At 52.3% G+C, this 13,584-nt stretch overlaps 3 protein-coding genes and 1 non-coding gene across 4 annotated transcripts, besides 2 other annotated features; 3 read left to right on the forward strand and 1 right to left on the reverse strand.

Moving 5' to 3' along the window:
* Positions 1 to 1,650: 1,650 nt before the first annotated feature.
* CYME_CMJ055C (2-oxoglutarate dehydrogenase E2 component) lies at positions 1,651 to 3,096 on the forward strand (the record flags this gene model as incomplete). Its single annotated transcript, XM_005534747.1, has 1 exon — positions 1,651 to 3,096. One exon carries the CDS (start codon positions 1,651 to 1,653, stop codon positions 3,094 to 3,096), a length of 1,446 nt encoding a protein of 481 aa, XP_005534804.1.
* A 2,124-nt stretch (positions 3,097 to 5,220) lies between these two features.
* On the reverse strand, positions 5,221 to 5,311 carry CYME_CMJ325R. Its single transcript is given in 3 exon segments — positions 5,221 to 5,256; positions 5,264 to 5,281; positions 5,295 to 5,311. It is a non-coding gene; the product is annotated as a tRNA-Gly (tRNA).
* Positions 5,312 to 5,458: 147 nt separating this feature from the next.
* CYME_CMJ056C (similar to vesicle transport v-SNARE protein) lies at positions 5,459 to 6,202 on the forward strand (the record flags this gene model as incomplete). Its single annotated transcript, XM_005534748.1, has 1 exon — positions 5,459 to 6,202. One exon carries the CDS (start codon positions 5,459 to 5,461, stop codon positions 6,200 to 6,202), a length of 744 nt encoding a protein of 247 aa, XP_005534805.1.
* Positions 6,203 to 10,733: 4,531 nt separating this feature from the next.
* Positions 10,734 to 11,393, forward strand: CYME_CMJ057C (60S ribosomal protein L19; the record flags this gene model as incomplete). The annotated part of the gene is made up of 1 exon (XM_005534749.1): positions 10,734 to 11,393. The coding sequence occupies one exon, from the start codon at positions 10,734 to 10,736 to the stop codon at positions 11,391 to 11,393; it is 660 nt and encodes a 219-aa protein (XP_005534806.1).
* Positions 11,394 to 11,784: 391 nt separating this feature from the next.
* Positions 11,785 to 13,584: part of a sequence feature (possible transcribed region) that runs on past the window's edge.
* Positions 13,341 to 13,584: part of a sequence feature (possible transcribed region) that runs on past the window's edge.

A 13,584-nucleotide genomic window follows, 5' to 3' on the forward strand; every position in this document is an offset into this window, starting at 1 on the left:
TATGGGCGCCTTGGACTTGCTCGTTGCGAGCCCGACACTATCGAAGAACGTCGCAATCCCAGAAAATTGCTACTGTTGTAGTCTTTGAACTCAACTTGGTCTCACCCTCGATGCTTGTGATCAAATGCATTCTCGCAGTGTATCGTAGGTTACCGAAACCAGTATGAAATGTACCACACAGATCTGATACCGATTGCCTTCAGGATAATTCCTACTAAACAGTGCAACGAGGACTGCATTCCTCCTTCAGGCCAGTGATACCACAGTACTCAGATGGTTGAGGAACACTGACAGAACCACGAATATGCGCTCAGCGCCAAAAAACCGATATTTTCAAAGCCTGCTTGCGGTCAATGGTGTAAAACGCCCCGTTGATGACTCTAAACAAAGCAAAAGCCACGATAGTAGCCACCACTGGCGCCTGTGAGGCTCAACATCTTGTTCGTGTGGTTCTGGAAACAAAACACTGGGATACAGTCGCAAAAACAGAGTCCTAGATCAGGAACGGCCATCTTCCACCGAAACCGCATCGACAGCATTCCTGGAATGTTGCAATCCGCATAATGCAGCGGGACGTCGGTCTGTTGCTTTCAGTCGATGAGACTTCCTTCTGGCGAAGCAGTCCGAGCGTATATGGGTATTCGCTGCGAGGGAGCCCGTTCTAAGTACAATCGAACGCGAAGAGAAACGGGATACCATCATCTGTTCGAACCGCAGTGGATTCATTTTGCGACCTCAGTTTGGACTCCCAGTCAAGGCTCATACACAGCATCAACCACTTTATGGAATTATTGAAGACTGTCCCCTGACGCCTAGCGATGTCCTTGTATTGGACAAGGTGATCATTCACCTTTCCCTTTGCGTTCGAAGTTTTGCCGATTCTATCGGGGTAGGGCTGCTTTCTGTTCCTCAGTAGGCTTCGTATTTTAACGGCATCAAAGGAGCGTTTCGTATCGTGGAACGTAATCATCGCACCACTGGCCGAGTCGCTGAAGCGTTCAGCACACAGTGACTCCGAGGCACATTTCTTCATTCTTGCGAAAGTCACTCTCCGTCGGAGAAGTTCCCCAACTTAGGGCGTAAACAAGCGCATTCATTTGAAGAAATGAAAAGCCAGGGGACCTAAAGGACATGGAAGCCGAGGAGGCTGAAGGGCCGGTGTCGCCGGCTCCCGCAAAATAAACGAGCGGAATCCTGTTCTCGCTGACCATCGAGCGAAGAAGAGAGGAGATGGGCGAAACAAGGCATTTGTCCTACGGGGCGATGAAAAGACTAATGTGGCACAGAGGGCACAAATTCTGATAATCATGGCATTAATGAGTTCCATCAGAGGCACCAAACGCATGGAGTTTGTGAAACGAGAAATTAACACTGCAATCAGTATCAGCGGATGTGCGGTTCTGAGGAAGAGGCCTCCGGAGTTGAGATAATCCAAATTTGTGGGGGAATTTCTCAAGGTGGAATTCCACGGCGACAAGTTGAAGCCAGTAGTAAGGGGCCGGCCGAGAACGACTGAGAGGCGTCTGCACATCGGTGGCGGACGTTTTGTCTAGGGCGGGCGGTGCGCCGCTCACCATCAAACTGCACCGCCTATACAACGTTTGTCGCTCGCAAAGCATTCATTGTTTTCGGTGTGTAGAGCGTGGGTATATGATTCCCCACGTTCGTTCAGTTCTGGGCCGTCTGGGGCGCCAGGTACGTGCACCTCTGGGACTCAGTGCTCGACCCGTGAGAGTCTGGCACCGCGATCCGAGGATTCCCAGCTGGTCGCACCGCTATATTTGCTGGGTAGGTGCGCTAGCATGTTCGGAGCAGCGTCTGCAGCGTCCACTCGGGAGCCTTCTGCAGAAGATGTGTAAGAGAGGGCTTAGTATGCCCTCAGCAACTCGTTCTAGTCCTTTGGAGACGGTTCCCGTTCCTACGATGGGAGAGTCTATCACAGAAGGTACACTTGTGGCGCTGTTAAAACACGTTGGCGACGCGGTGAAAGAGGACGAGGTTGTGGCACAAATCGAGACGGATAAAGTCACGGTTGATGTTCGATCTCCTGTATCTGGAGTAATACGGGAGATCATGGCAGCCGAGGGTGACAACGTTACCGTTGGTAAGGACTTGTTCCGAGTTGAGGTGGGCGCACAAGGCGAAACAGTCGCGGCACAGCAGCGCCAGGCAGAAAAGCTTTCTCAGAGTGAACCTGAGCCCAATCACATCGAGCCGCAAGAAGAGCGATCAGGAGGGCCAGCAGGGTCGCCACCGCCACCACCGGCAGACGTTGAGCACGGTGAAGAGCACGCAGAGGCAGCGGCTGCGCAACTCACGGGGCGCTCTGTTGTCCAGCGTGGAGCAGCGGCAGCTGCAGCTGCAGGCGCGCTCCTGCAACAGGACGAAGCCGGCGAGCGTCGTGTTCCCATGAGCCGCATGCGGCGTCGTATTGCAGAGCGGCTTAAGCATGCTCAGAATACTGCTGCTATGCTAACGACATTCAACGAATGTGACCTGACGAGCCTTTCGGAAATGCGCGCAAGCTTTAAGGATGGTTTCGAGAAACGCTATGGGTCAAAACTGGGATATATGAGTGCCTTTGTGAAAGCCTCAGCGATTGCACTCGAGGAGCAACCTGAGGTGAATGCTGTAATCGATGGCGATGAAATTCTCTATCGAGACTACGTGGATATATCTGTCGCAGTAAGCACGCCTACCGGACTTGTGACCCCGGTGCTGCGTGGAGTGGAGAAGATGAGCTTTGCGGATATTGAACTGCAGCTGGCCGATTTTGCAAAAAGAGCTCGAGAAGGTCAGATTCAGTTGGAGGAGCTCCAAGGCGGTACGTTCACGATCTCGAACGGAGGCGTATTCGGCAGTCTTCTCAGTACCCCCATCATTAACATGCCACAATCGGCAATTCTGGGCATGCACGCGATTCAGAGACGGCCAGTCGTTGTCGGAGACGAGATCGCTATCCGGCCTATGATGTATTTGGCCCTGACGTACGACCATCGCTTAATAGACGGTAGGGAGGCAGTGACGTTTCTACGTAGAATCAAAGCGCTCATTGAGGATCCGAGAAGAATGCTAGTTGGCGTTTATGGCTTTTGAAAGTTCCTACAGATAGATATCTGTTGCAGATCTCTTAACCTTCGCCTCTGGTAAATCCTGCTCATGCTATTCGGAGCACTCGGTACGCTTTGCATCGTGCTGGGCGATCGCGCATGCTGCTCCCAGAAGACGACGCAAACCAAAGCATTCCAGAATAATCCGCATATAGCACGTGTTGGTGCCCAAAGCACACCGTCTCAGCAAGCGCAATGTCGCTGAAAAGATGAGCCTACATACGCTCACCAATCGCAAACTCGAATTAGAGCCCGTCTAGGCACCGCAAAGCTTTTCTGTAACCGCTGGTGACCACGGAAGTGGATCCGACGCCGCGGCACGCGTCTGCGGTAGGCTCGGGACCCAGACGGCTACAGCCGTCCGACCCGTCTAGTGAAGAATCAAACTGAAATGAAACTCTGACCTTCCTGCTGTGATCGTACTTTGCATGCTTTTCCGACCGTTTTCTAGATGTGCAGCCCCGGCACTCGAACGATGGCAAGAAGCGCTTCAGGATTCATACGTAGTTTCCTGGTGCTGAGTTGCCGTTTCGGAGTCACTGCTTTGACGCTTTGTCACAGGAACTCGGTACGTAATCGAAATCGATATGGTTCGCTGCGCTCTAGGGCAAGGTTCATGAAATAACAGCCGCGACCATCGAATTCATACGCAAAAGAATGCATTATTTTTGTTTTGTCACATAGTGCATGCTCGCATCACGCGTCTTGCATGTTTTCGATGTTTCTGTTTCAAGGCACCCGTGGGTGCAGTGATTCGCGCCAGCGGACTGAGGTGGAAAAGTAGTCGACACCGTTTCTCGATGGCATGCGCACAAGCTCATTCCATAAGCTTACTGAACCTGGTCAAGCCCAGTAATCAGTTCCGCTCGAAAAACAAGTCATCCCCTATTTGGGGCCATCATCCCCAAGAGAAACCCGGCATCGTAGTGGGCGTTCACGAACGCGGAAACCGGGGTCGTCATCGAGGATGGCCCCAGGTACCCCCGGATGACGTGTACTGAGCGTTGCAACAATCGTGTACGCAATGGAAAGTAGCCTTCGGACGAGCGTGTATGCTGGACGTACGGGAAGACCTGTCCAGTGTCAAGTGTGACCGCTGCGAAGCGGACACCGACGCTGTATACGAATGAGCTGACTGTAGCGAGCGACGTGTAGGTGGCAACTCGCGCTTGTGCATGAAATGCGTCAACAGCGGCTGCGAGTGGCGAAACCGACACTTTCTACATTGCCATGAACGTCCATTGATTGCCAACAAGGGAGCTGGAGAGACAGATGAGACCGACATTGTTACAGCCGCGGATACGAGACAGGAATGGAAGCAGTCGTTCCAGGGCAGACAAGGGATGTTTTTATGTAATTTAGGGCGAGATCTGAAGATCTGTGTACCCGCCCGAGTTCGAAGAACCGTGCCTTTTTATGCTGACATTGGTGTAGTTCTCTTTTAACTGATCGCAAACAACGCACCTATGCCGACATTTCACATGCTGTGATGTCGTGCCTGTGGTACAAGCTCAGCGCTGACACCTGGTAACCCTGCATTGCAAAAAGTTCTGCTATCCAGGATGCACAATTGTCAAGATTCCGCTCGTGATGCCAGGCACCGAAGCGCGAACCAGGATGATGCTCCGCATAAAGATTTACTAGATATCTCTCTCGCGGGGAAGACCCTGCCAGTATGTATGAGTAATGGACAACTCTTGACTGCCTTAAGCTTCCCCGAAAGGACAAAGGCTCTTCACTATTTGTGCGGGTGCTTTACTTGCGTGTTTGAACTGTCGCAGACTTTGGTGCACTGCCAATACCTAAAGGGAACTTCGGGAATGAGCCACCAGGCCAAACGCACCGCCGCTCTGCGCTGAGAGCTCTCAGAATATTTTTGAGTACTAGCATGCTGGAGTTCGCAGACTCGTACTGCTCCGGTGCTGTGCATCGCGAAGCGTAGAGCCGAACTTCTCACATTAGCGGTATGTTAGGGGTTTCCGACAGAGACGAGAGTTCGCGCTTTGAGCTGTACCAGCGCTAGACGTTCTAGAAAATCAGGTATCTATACGTAGTTTGATCATCTACGCTGAAAGCTCTGCAAGTATTGAACGAAGAAAAAAAGCGAAGTTGGGAATCTTCCATGTTACCACTACACCAGCAGCGCAGCAGGATGCGCTGCCCGGGAATCGTGCGGGATTACATAACCCGGGGCAGAAGAAGATTCCATATATCAACGCAACTTAATCTCCAATTCAGTATATAAAGGTCGAGCTATTGTGACATTTAATCGGAACCCGGCCGCCGTACTGCTGGCTGCTCGAACCTACATATTTCACGATCCGTAGTTGTGAAGTCGCTCTTGGGCGATGCCTCAAGTCTCTGGCGACCTGCGTCGTTACGAACTTGAGCTGTCGCATGTTATAGAATCAGCAAATGCAGATATTAGCAGCCTCGCCTCCGAAGCTGGTGCTGAAGCTCGGCGACACGTCGTGTCCAGAATAACGCACTGGCTGCGGACGGCGAACGACTTGCTCGCCCGGATGGAGTTGGAGGCCAAATCCACCGAGGGTGATGACCTCGACAGGGCGGCCGCGGAATCCGTAGTCTCCGACGGAAGGCAACGAGTCGTGCGCTTGAGGCGAAGTCTGCGGGGTGTGGAGCAGGCACTGCAGCGAGAAGAACTAATTTCGCGCTCTCAGCAATCCTCGGGTCCGCGGGTCGCCCGCGAGGTGGACGCAACCGACGCGCCCTTGCTGGACACCACGAAGGAGCACCGCGCTGGTGTAGCTGGTGTAACGGACACACTCGTGAAAGCTTCTCTCCACATCCAGGATTCAAAGCGCGTGCTTGCTGAAACAGAGTCCGTTGGTGCGAATGTTCTGGCGGACCTTGAAGCTCAGGGCCGCACGCTTGAGCGTTCGTATAGCCGCTTGCAGAGTATGGGTTCTCGTCTGCTCTCCAGCAGTGGGATCATCTCTACGATGCGTGGCACAGAGCGAATGCGACGACTGCTTATCCTTGGATTGGTAGGTGCCGTTCTTCTGTCTATTGGTGCGTTGATGACGATCAAAGTTTGGCCGCACAAAGGCGGCGTTGTTGACGGGAATTGATGTGTGCATGCTGCACTGTACTCAATCCAGACTGGCATCTGGGGTTCTTGAGACGAATTACTTGGACATGAAGCGTGAGTATGCTCGAGCTACCAGCAGCAACAAACTTTTCGACGTGTGCACGCGGATGTTCGGTATGTTGCTGAGCAAAGGCCCTAATGTCAAAGCTCACCGGCCATGCCGTGACTGTGGTACTCCAATGTTCTTGGCGCGAGGAACAGAGTTTGGCCAGCTCACGGATAGACCATTTTTCTCCTGTCAGCAGCAATGCGCGCTTGCTCTAATGCAGATATTTTTCTTGTAAAGAAAGATCAAACGTATACAATTTCAGCTTCCAGGTGCTACTATCTACAGGAAAACTGTAGAAGGGAGCCTTTCCCAAGAATCCAGCTAAGCTTCGCTAGAATGCGTCAGAAATTTCACCCCGCTAAAATGAATATCGTTGAACATGAACGATCGCTCCAACGTGGATCGCCGTTTCCAGGGTTTCGCTGACCCATGATCGCTAAACATACCCAAACGGTTGCATCGCTCTGGATATAATGTTTAGAGTTGTCTATGTGCTGCACTCGATTAAATGTCAAGCTCCCTTACTATTGTTCGATCGCTCGAAAAACACCCTGTGATGACGAAACGCTCTGGGACCGTGACTAAAACGGACTTTCTGTCAGGCACCCCTGCGTTTTTGCGTGATATTGCCGACTTGTACCAAATAATAAAGCACCATTATCGTACTCCAAATGCCCAAGGGAACCGTTCCCCGTGTATATATACGGCGTTCCTGCCTTACCGTGTTGCTGACTGCAAAAAATTGGGAACTTTTCTCGAGGCGGTGAACAACTGCCCCTTCGCCCAGCCACTGAGTTTCTTTCATCGGAATTGCTCGGCGTTTTAGCAGATTGCGCGCATTGGAGACTAAGCGATTTCCTCGTTATTTTTTTTGAAATAAAGCTGCTGGGCGCACTGGAAGCACAGAACATTTCCTGATGTTCGTCGGGCGGTTCAAGTCTCGGTAAAGAGAGTGCACGCGCACATTTGTTGCGGAAGAAATTCCATCTCAGCAAGCCACGCACCTTCTATCGCCTCCCAACCTGACGTTCGACCAGCTTACTGTGCACCTTTCTGTGCGTCCAGGTCTGTTTATCTCTCCTCTCATCTGGCGGTTTCCGGGTCACCCATGATTTTGCATTTCTTTATGTCGTACTAAATTTCTCAATAGGAATCGCAGAGAATCGATTCCTGCACAGGCTGTACCATTCGTCGAAAGTGCAGCAGCGTAGCTCTCGTGCTTTACAGCACGTCAAGCGAATATGCTCCTTTCAGCAAAGGACTCGTCTTGTCTTACATTTCGTTTTCAAGGTCATTAAAAAATAGTCCGAATGTATGCCTCTCGTTCCGGTACAATGAGAACGGTTAGCGACTCAGAGCGGCATCAGCCACTCGAGCCAAAGATTATCGGCTTGAGTCATTGTGACATTCTTAGACACTCTGGCTGTAGTGAACTTAGCATCAGCCTCTGCTCGATGCGAAGTTCAGAGCATCGACATGGGTCCTGATGCCGTCATTCCACTTGTTGGTATGCATCCTGGCTCCTTCCATGCCTGATTCACGTAATTAGTCAGCTCTGAGAAAACTGAGCAGCTTCATCTGCCTGTTTTCAAGCCCTCGGCTCCAGTCTATTGATTTAGAGGTACTGCCACGGCCTATATGCTCTGCAACCGGGGTTCCACGCGCACCGCAAAGTCGTTTCCTGCATCTACATTAAACGGCAGAGAATTCATCTAGTTCTTCGACGCACTCCGCGCCCTCACAAAAGACATGCGGATGGATTTGCACTCGGTCGCTGCCCACCCCGCAGACTTCTTTCAAGTTATTCCATTAAAATGAAAGTCTCTGTTCGATTTTTGCCACTGTTCCCTCCAAAGTCCCTCGAATCCCTCATAATAGCTCGAAGAGGCCAGCCTTTGCTCACTGAGAAGTCCATGCAATACGGTACACCGGTTTCTGCCGTAATATGCTGACCCTCGATGTAAGATATATGGACCAAATCGAGTAGACGCTATAAGAGACAATGCCACTCGAATTTGGGGAGGGAGCGTACTCAGATCTGGAAGGTTTCGTCCAGGAAAACCTTGCAGCACAAGATGGAAGGAACACGTGCAGAAAGTTTCAACCATCCTCATGATATGACTTCTGTCGGCCGAATGCCGAGAGCAAGACGAAGAATAGGTATGATAGAAACTGGCTCTCGCTATCGTTGCGGCATCCCATCTGCCACCACCGGCTCGCAATTTGCTTCCATCGATGTCGCAAGAGCCCTCTCCGTCAAAGATCGCTTAATTCCGCCCGACGCGGGTAGGCACAACGGGTACTGGGCCAAGAGTATGCGCTTCATACAGCGCTCGAGATTTAGCGGGTGCATGGTTTTGTTTTGTGGGTTAGCTTGATACTTTTCGGCACCAGCGATGAAGGTACTTTCATTATCGATGTGGCATGAGCAGACGACAACGTATTCTGGGAAGCACGTGTTCTGATTTCTGATTCTGCGATGACGGCGCTTTACATATTCCACCCTAAGCATCAGTCGTGTTAACTCACGAAAGGTCGATTGAAACATTTCAATGGAATGCGGACAGCTGGCGTTCTGCATCGAGAGTTCGTACACAGAGTTGTGAGACGGGGAGCTTCAGTTCAAGGCGAGCGGAGCGACATTCCTCGAATGAGGAGGTACACGGTGCCTAATGGCATCCTGCTCCCTAGTTTTGGAAGATTCTCCCGGGTGAAGTGTTTTAGCAGGGAGTCTTTGATTGCGTTTCCAGAATAGTCTTTTCGCTTGGAAACTTTTCCTCTTCTGTGTATCCTCTTCGACAGTTCAGGGGAAATTTCCATGTTTTTCTTTTACTGTGCGAGGTGGCATGGATGCGGTGGCAACACTCCATGCCCGGTTTTCTCTCGAAATACAGACGCGATGGACAGGCGTTGATACAGAAACTCGCTCCCTCCTATGTATACGTCTCGTTCTACTTGAGGATCCATTCCTCACCTTTCTCGAACTGGGAGCCCCAACCGACCGGAGAGCTCGTTTCCGCTCGTTTCCGCCCACGAGCCGAGCAGCAACACAGCAGTTCCTGTGCACCAATAGCAGACAACGCATTGTCGAAGAACGATTCGCCATCGAACCGAGTCGCGGATGTAAAAGACTCGCCTGCGCATTGGTGCCCATGGAAATGGCGTTCGCCAACAGAGCAGATGCGTTCGACTGAACTCGACCGGGGCGAATAGGCTGGTACGAGGAGCAGCGCAGCGCCAATGTCACCTGCGTGCTCGTTGACCTCTTCAGGGTGATGGAAAGCGACGTTGACGCAGAGTCGCACGGAGCCGTGTAAGAACGAGACGCCGTGGAATGCTGCGAAGAACAAGCATGAGGCGTTCAAGACTTCGACCCGTTTTCCGACGCAAAGCAAAACACACGACTCAGTCGCCGTCTGGGCAGATACTCTCGGAATGCGCGTGTGTCGCTTCTCTGTGAACACTTGTTGCTCCCGCTCTGGGTGCCCGTACACATGTCCCCCGTTTCTCCCGAACGAGGTCTCATCGAGTGTGACGAACATCTGCCATCTGCATGATAAGCGTTCGCATGCCCCCGCGAAACTGGCAGCACGGAGCTCAGCGCGGAACGTTCTCGCACAGAGGCGCGTTTTTTCCTGTGTCCATGTGCGTCCCTTTATCACCGTCCGTTTCAACTGTGCGGAGATTGCACACCTTGTGTCTCTTAGATGCTATTTCGCAGATAATATATGTGGAGTGGAACGCATTCATGTCGGGAATGCAGTGCAGACAGAGCCAAATGTGCTCTGTCTGGTGAGTACGACTTGCAGCAAAAGGACCACGAGAACAGCGGCTGATCTACCTGCCGACCAGAGAATACCTGACATGGACAATAAAGACCGTTTTCTTGGCAAGCTAGCACAGACGGCAGGAAGTGTTCCCGCGACCGTTCTCCCACCTACGGGATACAACCTTTTGTTGAATATTCGCGAGGTAAGAAAGGTATAGCAAAGAAAGCCGTGCTGGTACAGGTGTTCAAGTATTTATTTATCTGTGGGAAATAGAAAAAGATCAAAGTAGACCGCCTCTATAGAAGAGCAACTGTGTACGAAGGCCTCTGCCTGAACTATATGCAGCACCTAGATCCAATCATTGAGAATACCGTTGCACGTTCGACATGTTTCTAAAGACACATTCTAGATACGCACACGTTCGCAGATGTTTCAGGTATTTGGATGCTCGTCGCGTGTCCGCCAGCAGCCTCATTGAGGAACAGCTCATTATCCGCTTGACCAATTCTTTCCAAAAGCAACCGATTCGATGTGCGCCTACGATGCGCTGGGGGTCGCCCACGGCATGTTCTAAATTTGGTTCCAAGTTTGTCCTTGTTATTACAGAATTGATCGGATTGGGTGCAGCGGCGTCCGGCGCCACCGCAGTGCCGAAACGAATGAAGAGTCGTCTTCGTCTAAGAGTAACAACCATGGTTACGACGTCGATCAAGCTGCAAAAGCGTCTCGCGGCAGCTGTTGCCGGGGTTGGTAAGAAGAAAATATGGGCTGACCCGGCAGAGATCGAGAAAATCGCTCTTGCGAACTCACGCCAGTCCGTGAGGAAGCTGCTACGGGATGGCGTCCTTGTCCGCAAGCCGCCAGCAATGCACTCGCGTGCGCGTGTACGTGAGCGCCTTGAGGCGAAGCGCAAAGGTCGCCACACAGGACCAGGTAAGCGGAAGGGTACAAGGGACGCACGCTTGCCCCAGCGCGTCGTTTGGATGCGGCGGCAGCGCGTTCTACGACGTTTGCTGCGCAAATATCGCGCGCAGGGTAAAATCGATAAACACCTCTACCATGAGCTTTATCTCAGGTGCAAAGGCAACGTCTTCAAAAACAAGCGAGTGCTTATGGAGCACATACACCGGGCTAAAGCAGAGAAAGCACGTGAGAAGGCCATTTCTGAGCAGCTGGAAGCGCGCCGTATGAAGAACAAACTCCTTCGCGAACGTCGAGCAAATCGCGCGGAGGAACGCCGGTTGAAGGAAGCAGGCATTTCAATGGAAACTACTGAGCGAGAGGGTGAGACTGCGAGCAGGTCTCGGCGCCGACGTGGCCGCCGCGACGAAGCACTTGCCGCTGATAGCTGAATGCGCTTAAGCACAATGCGGACGGCTTCGTTCCCGGTAGCCTGTTACGCAGCATCTGGAATCCTCGTCGAATGACATACCAAACTGAGGCACCTAAGAACTTGCATCCCTGATACTGAAACGCAAGTCTATCGAGTTCATCGGTCCGCTTCCGCGCTACATTGTACTCCGGCGGTCAGCAGCAGCTCGATTGGACAGCGCACAAGAAGGCACTTTCACTCTACCAGGGACGCTTTAAGCGTCTTGTTCTACTCAGATCAGTAAATACTTGAACACCTGTACCAGCACGGCGTTCTTTGCTATACCTTTTCTATCTCGCGAATATTCAACAAAAGGTTGTATCCCGTAGGTGGGAGAACGGTCGCGGGAACACTTTCTGCCGTCTGTGCTAGCTTGCCAAGAAAACGGTCTTTATTGTCCATGTCAGGTATTCTCCGGTCGGCAGGCAGATCAGCCGCTGTTCTCGTGTTCCTTTTGCTGCAAGTCGTACTCACCAGACAGAACACATTTGGCTCTGTCTGCACTGCATTCCCGACATGAATGCGTTCCACTCCACATATATTATCTGCGAAATAGCATCTAAGAGACACAAGGTGTGCAATCTCCGCACAGTTGAAACGGACGGTGATAAAGGGACGCACATGGACACAGGAAAAAACGCGCCTCTGTGCGAGAACGTTCCGCGCTGAGCTCCGTGCTGCCAGTTTCGCGGGGGCATGCGAACGCTTATCATGCAGATGGCAGATGTTCGTCACACTCGATGAGACCTCGTTCGGGAGAAACGGGGGACATGTGTACGGGCACCCAGAGCGGGAGCAACAAGTGTTCACAGAGAAGCGACACACGCGCATTCCGAGAGTATCTGCCCAGACGGCGACTGAGTCGTGTGTTTTGCTTTGCGTCGGAAAACGGGTCGAAGTCTTGAACGCCTCATGCTTGTTCTTCGCAGCATTCCACGGCGTCTCGTTCTTACACGGCTCCGTGCGACTCTGCGTCAACGTCGCTTTCCATCACCCTGAAGAGGTCAACGAGCACGCAGGTGACATTGGCGCTGCGCTGCTCCTCGTACCAGCCTATTCGCCCCGGTCGAGTTCAGTCGAACGCATCTGCTCTGTTGGCGAACGCCATTTCCATGGGCACCAATGCGCAGGCGAGTCTTTTACATCCGCGACTCGGTTCGATGGCGAATCGTTCTTCGACAATGCGTTGTCTGCTATTGGTGCACAGGAACTGCTGTGTTGCTGCTCGGCTCGTGGGCGGAAACGAGCGGAAACGAGCTCTCCGGTCGGTTGGGGCTCCCAGTTCGAGAAAGGTGAGGAATGGATCCTCAAGTAGAACGAGACGTATATATAGGAGGGAGCGAGTTTCTGTATCAACGCCTGTCCATCGCGTCTGTATTTCGATAGAAAACCGGGCATGGAGTGTTGCCACCGCATCCATGCCACCTCGCATAGTTAAGGGGCACAAGAAGAAGGAAGCGGTATATATAAGCATCAACGTTGCGTTCGAACTACTTTGCAAAGCGCGGTGGCGGCGCTTGGACAAGGTTTCTCGATAACAGGAAAGAAATACCGGAAACGTTTATCCGGACGATGGAGACCGACGGGATGCCAACCAGCATGCACCTTGCGGCACGTATGCCAGAGTCGAGCAGTCAGACTCATTTCCAACCGTTCAAGGTTGATGAACAAACAGAGACTTTGTGGTCGGGGTCGATCCGTGACACTCGGCATCATAGCCGTCTCCGTACCCCTGAATCAAGAGGGCGGTGCTAAAGACCTACAAGGAGAGCAGATAAAGCAGCTCGAATTTTCCAGTGCTCGATATGATCGGCAATCGGGCATGGTAGACGCCAGGCGGCATACCATCCAGAGGAATGGTTGCTCGAGAGCCCATCTCGACGCCCTGAGGACGGTAGCGCGCAGAGGGTAACGCTTTGTGCGCCTCACTCAGAGGGGGAGCTCATGAGCGTCAAACTGGCTCCAGCGGACGATCTTTGACAAGAACGCGTGGTGCCGAGCAGGGAACGCACATGGTGCCGGCTCCGCAGAGGCGAGAAGCTCGTGTTCGCAGACTTTGTGGATGATGTGGGAAACGAAGTGACCGCCCAGTAGGGTCGATTGACGGTAGCCTATAGCGCTGGACCTACTCCAGCTCACAAAGTCTGCAGTGATGCTCGCTCCCGTCGAGA

This window comes from Cyanidioschyzon merolae, chromosome 10, assembly GCF_000091205.1.
Source record: "Cyanidioschyzon merolae strain 10D DNA, chromosome 10, complete genome".
Taxonomy (NCBI): domain Eukaryota; phylum Rhodophyta; class Bangiophyceae; order Cyanidiales; family Cyanidiaceae; genus Cyanidioschyzon; species Cyanidioschyzon merolae.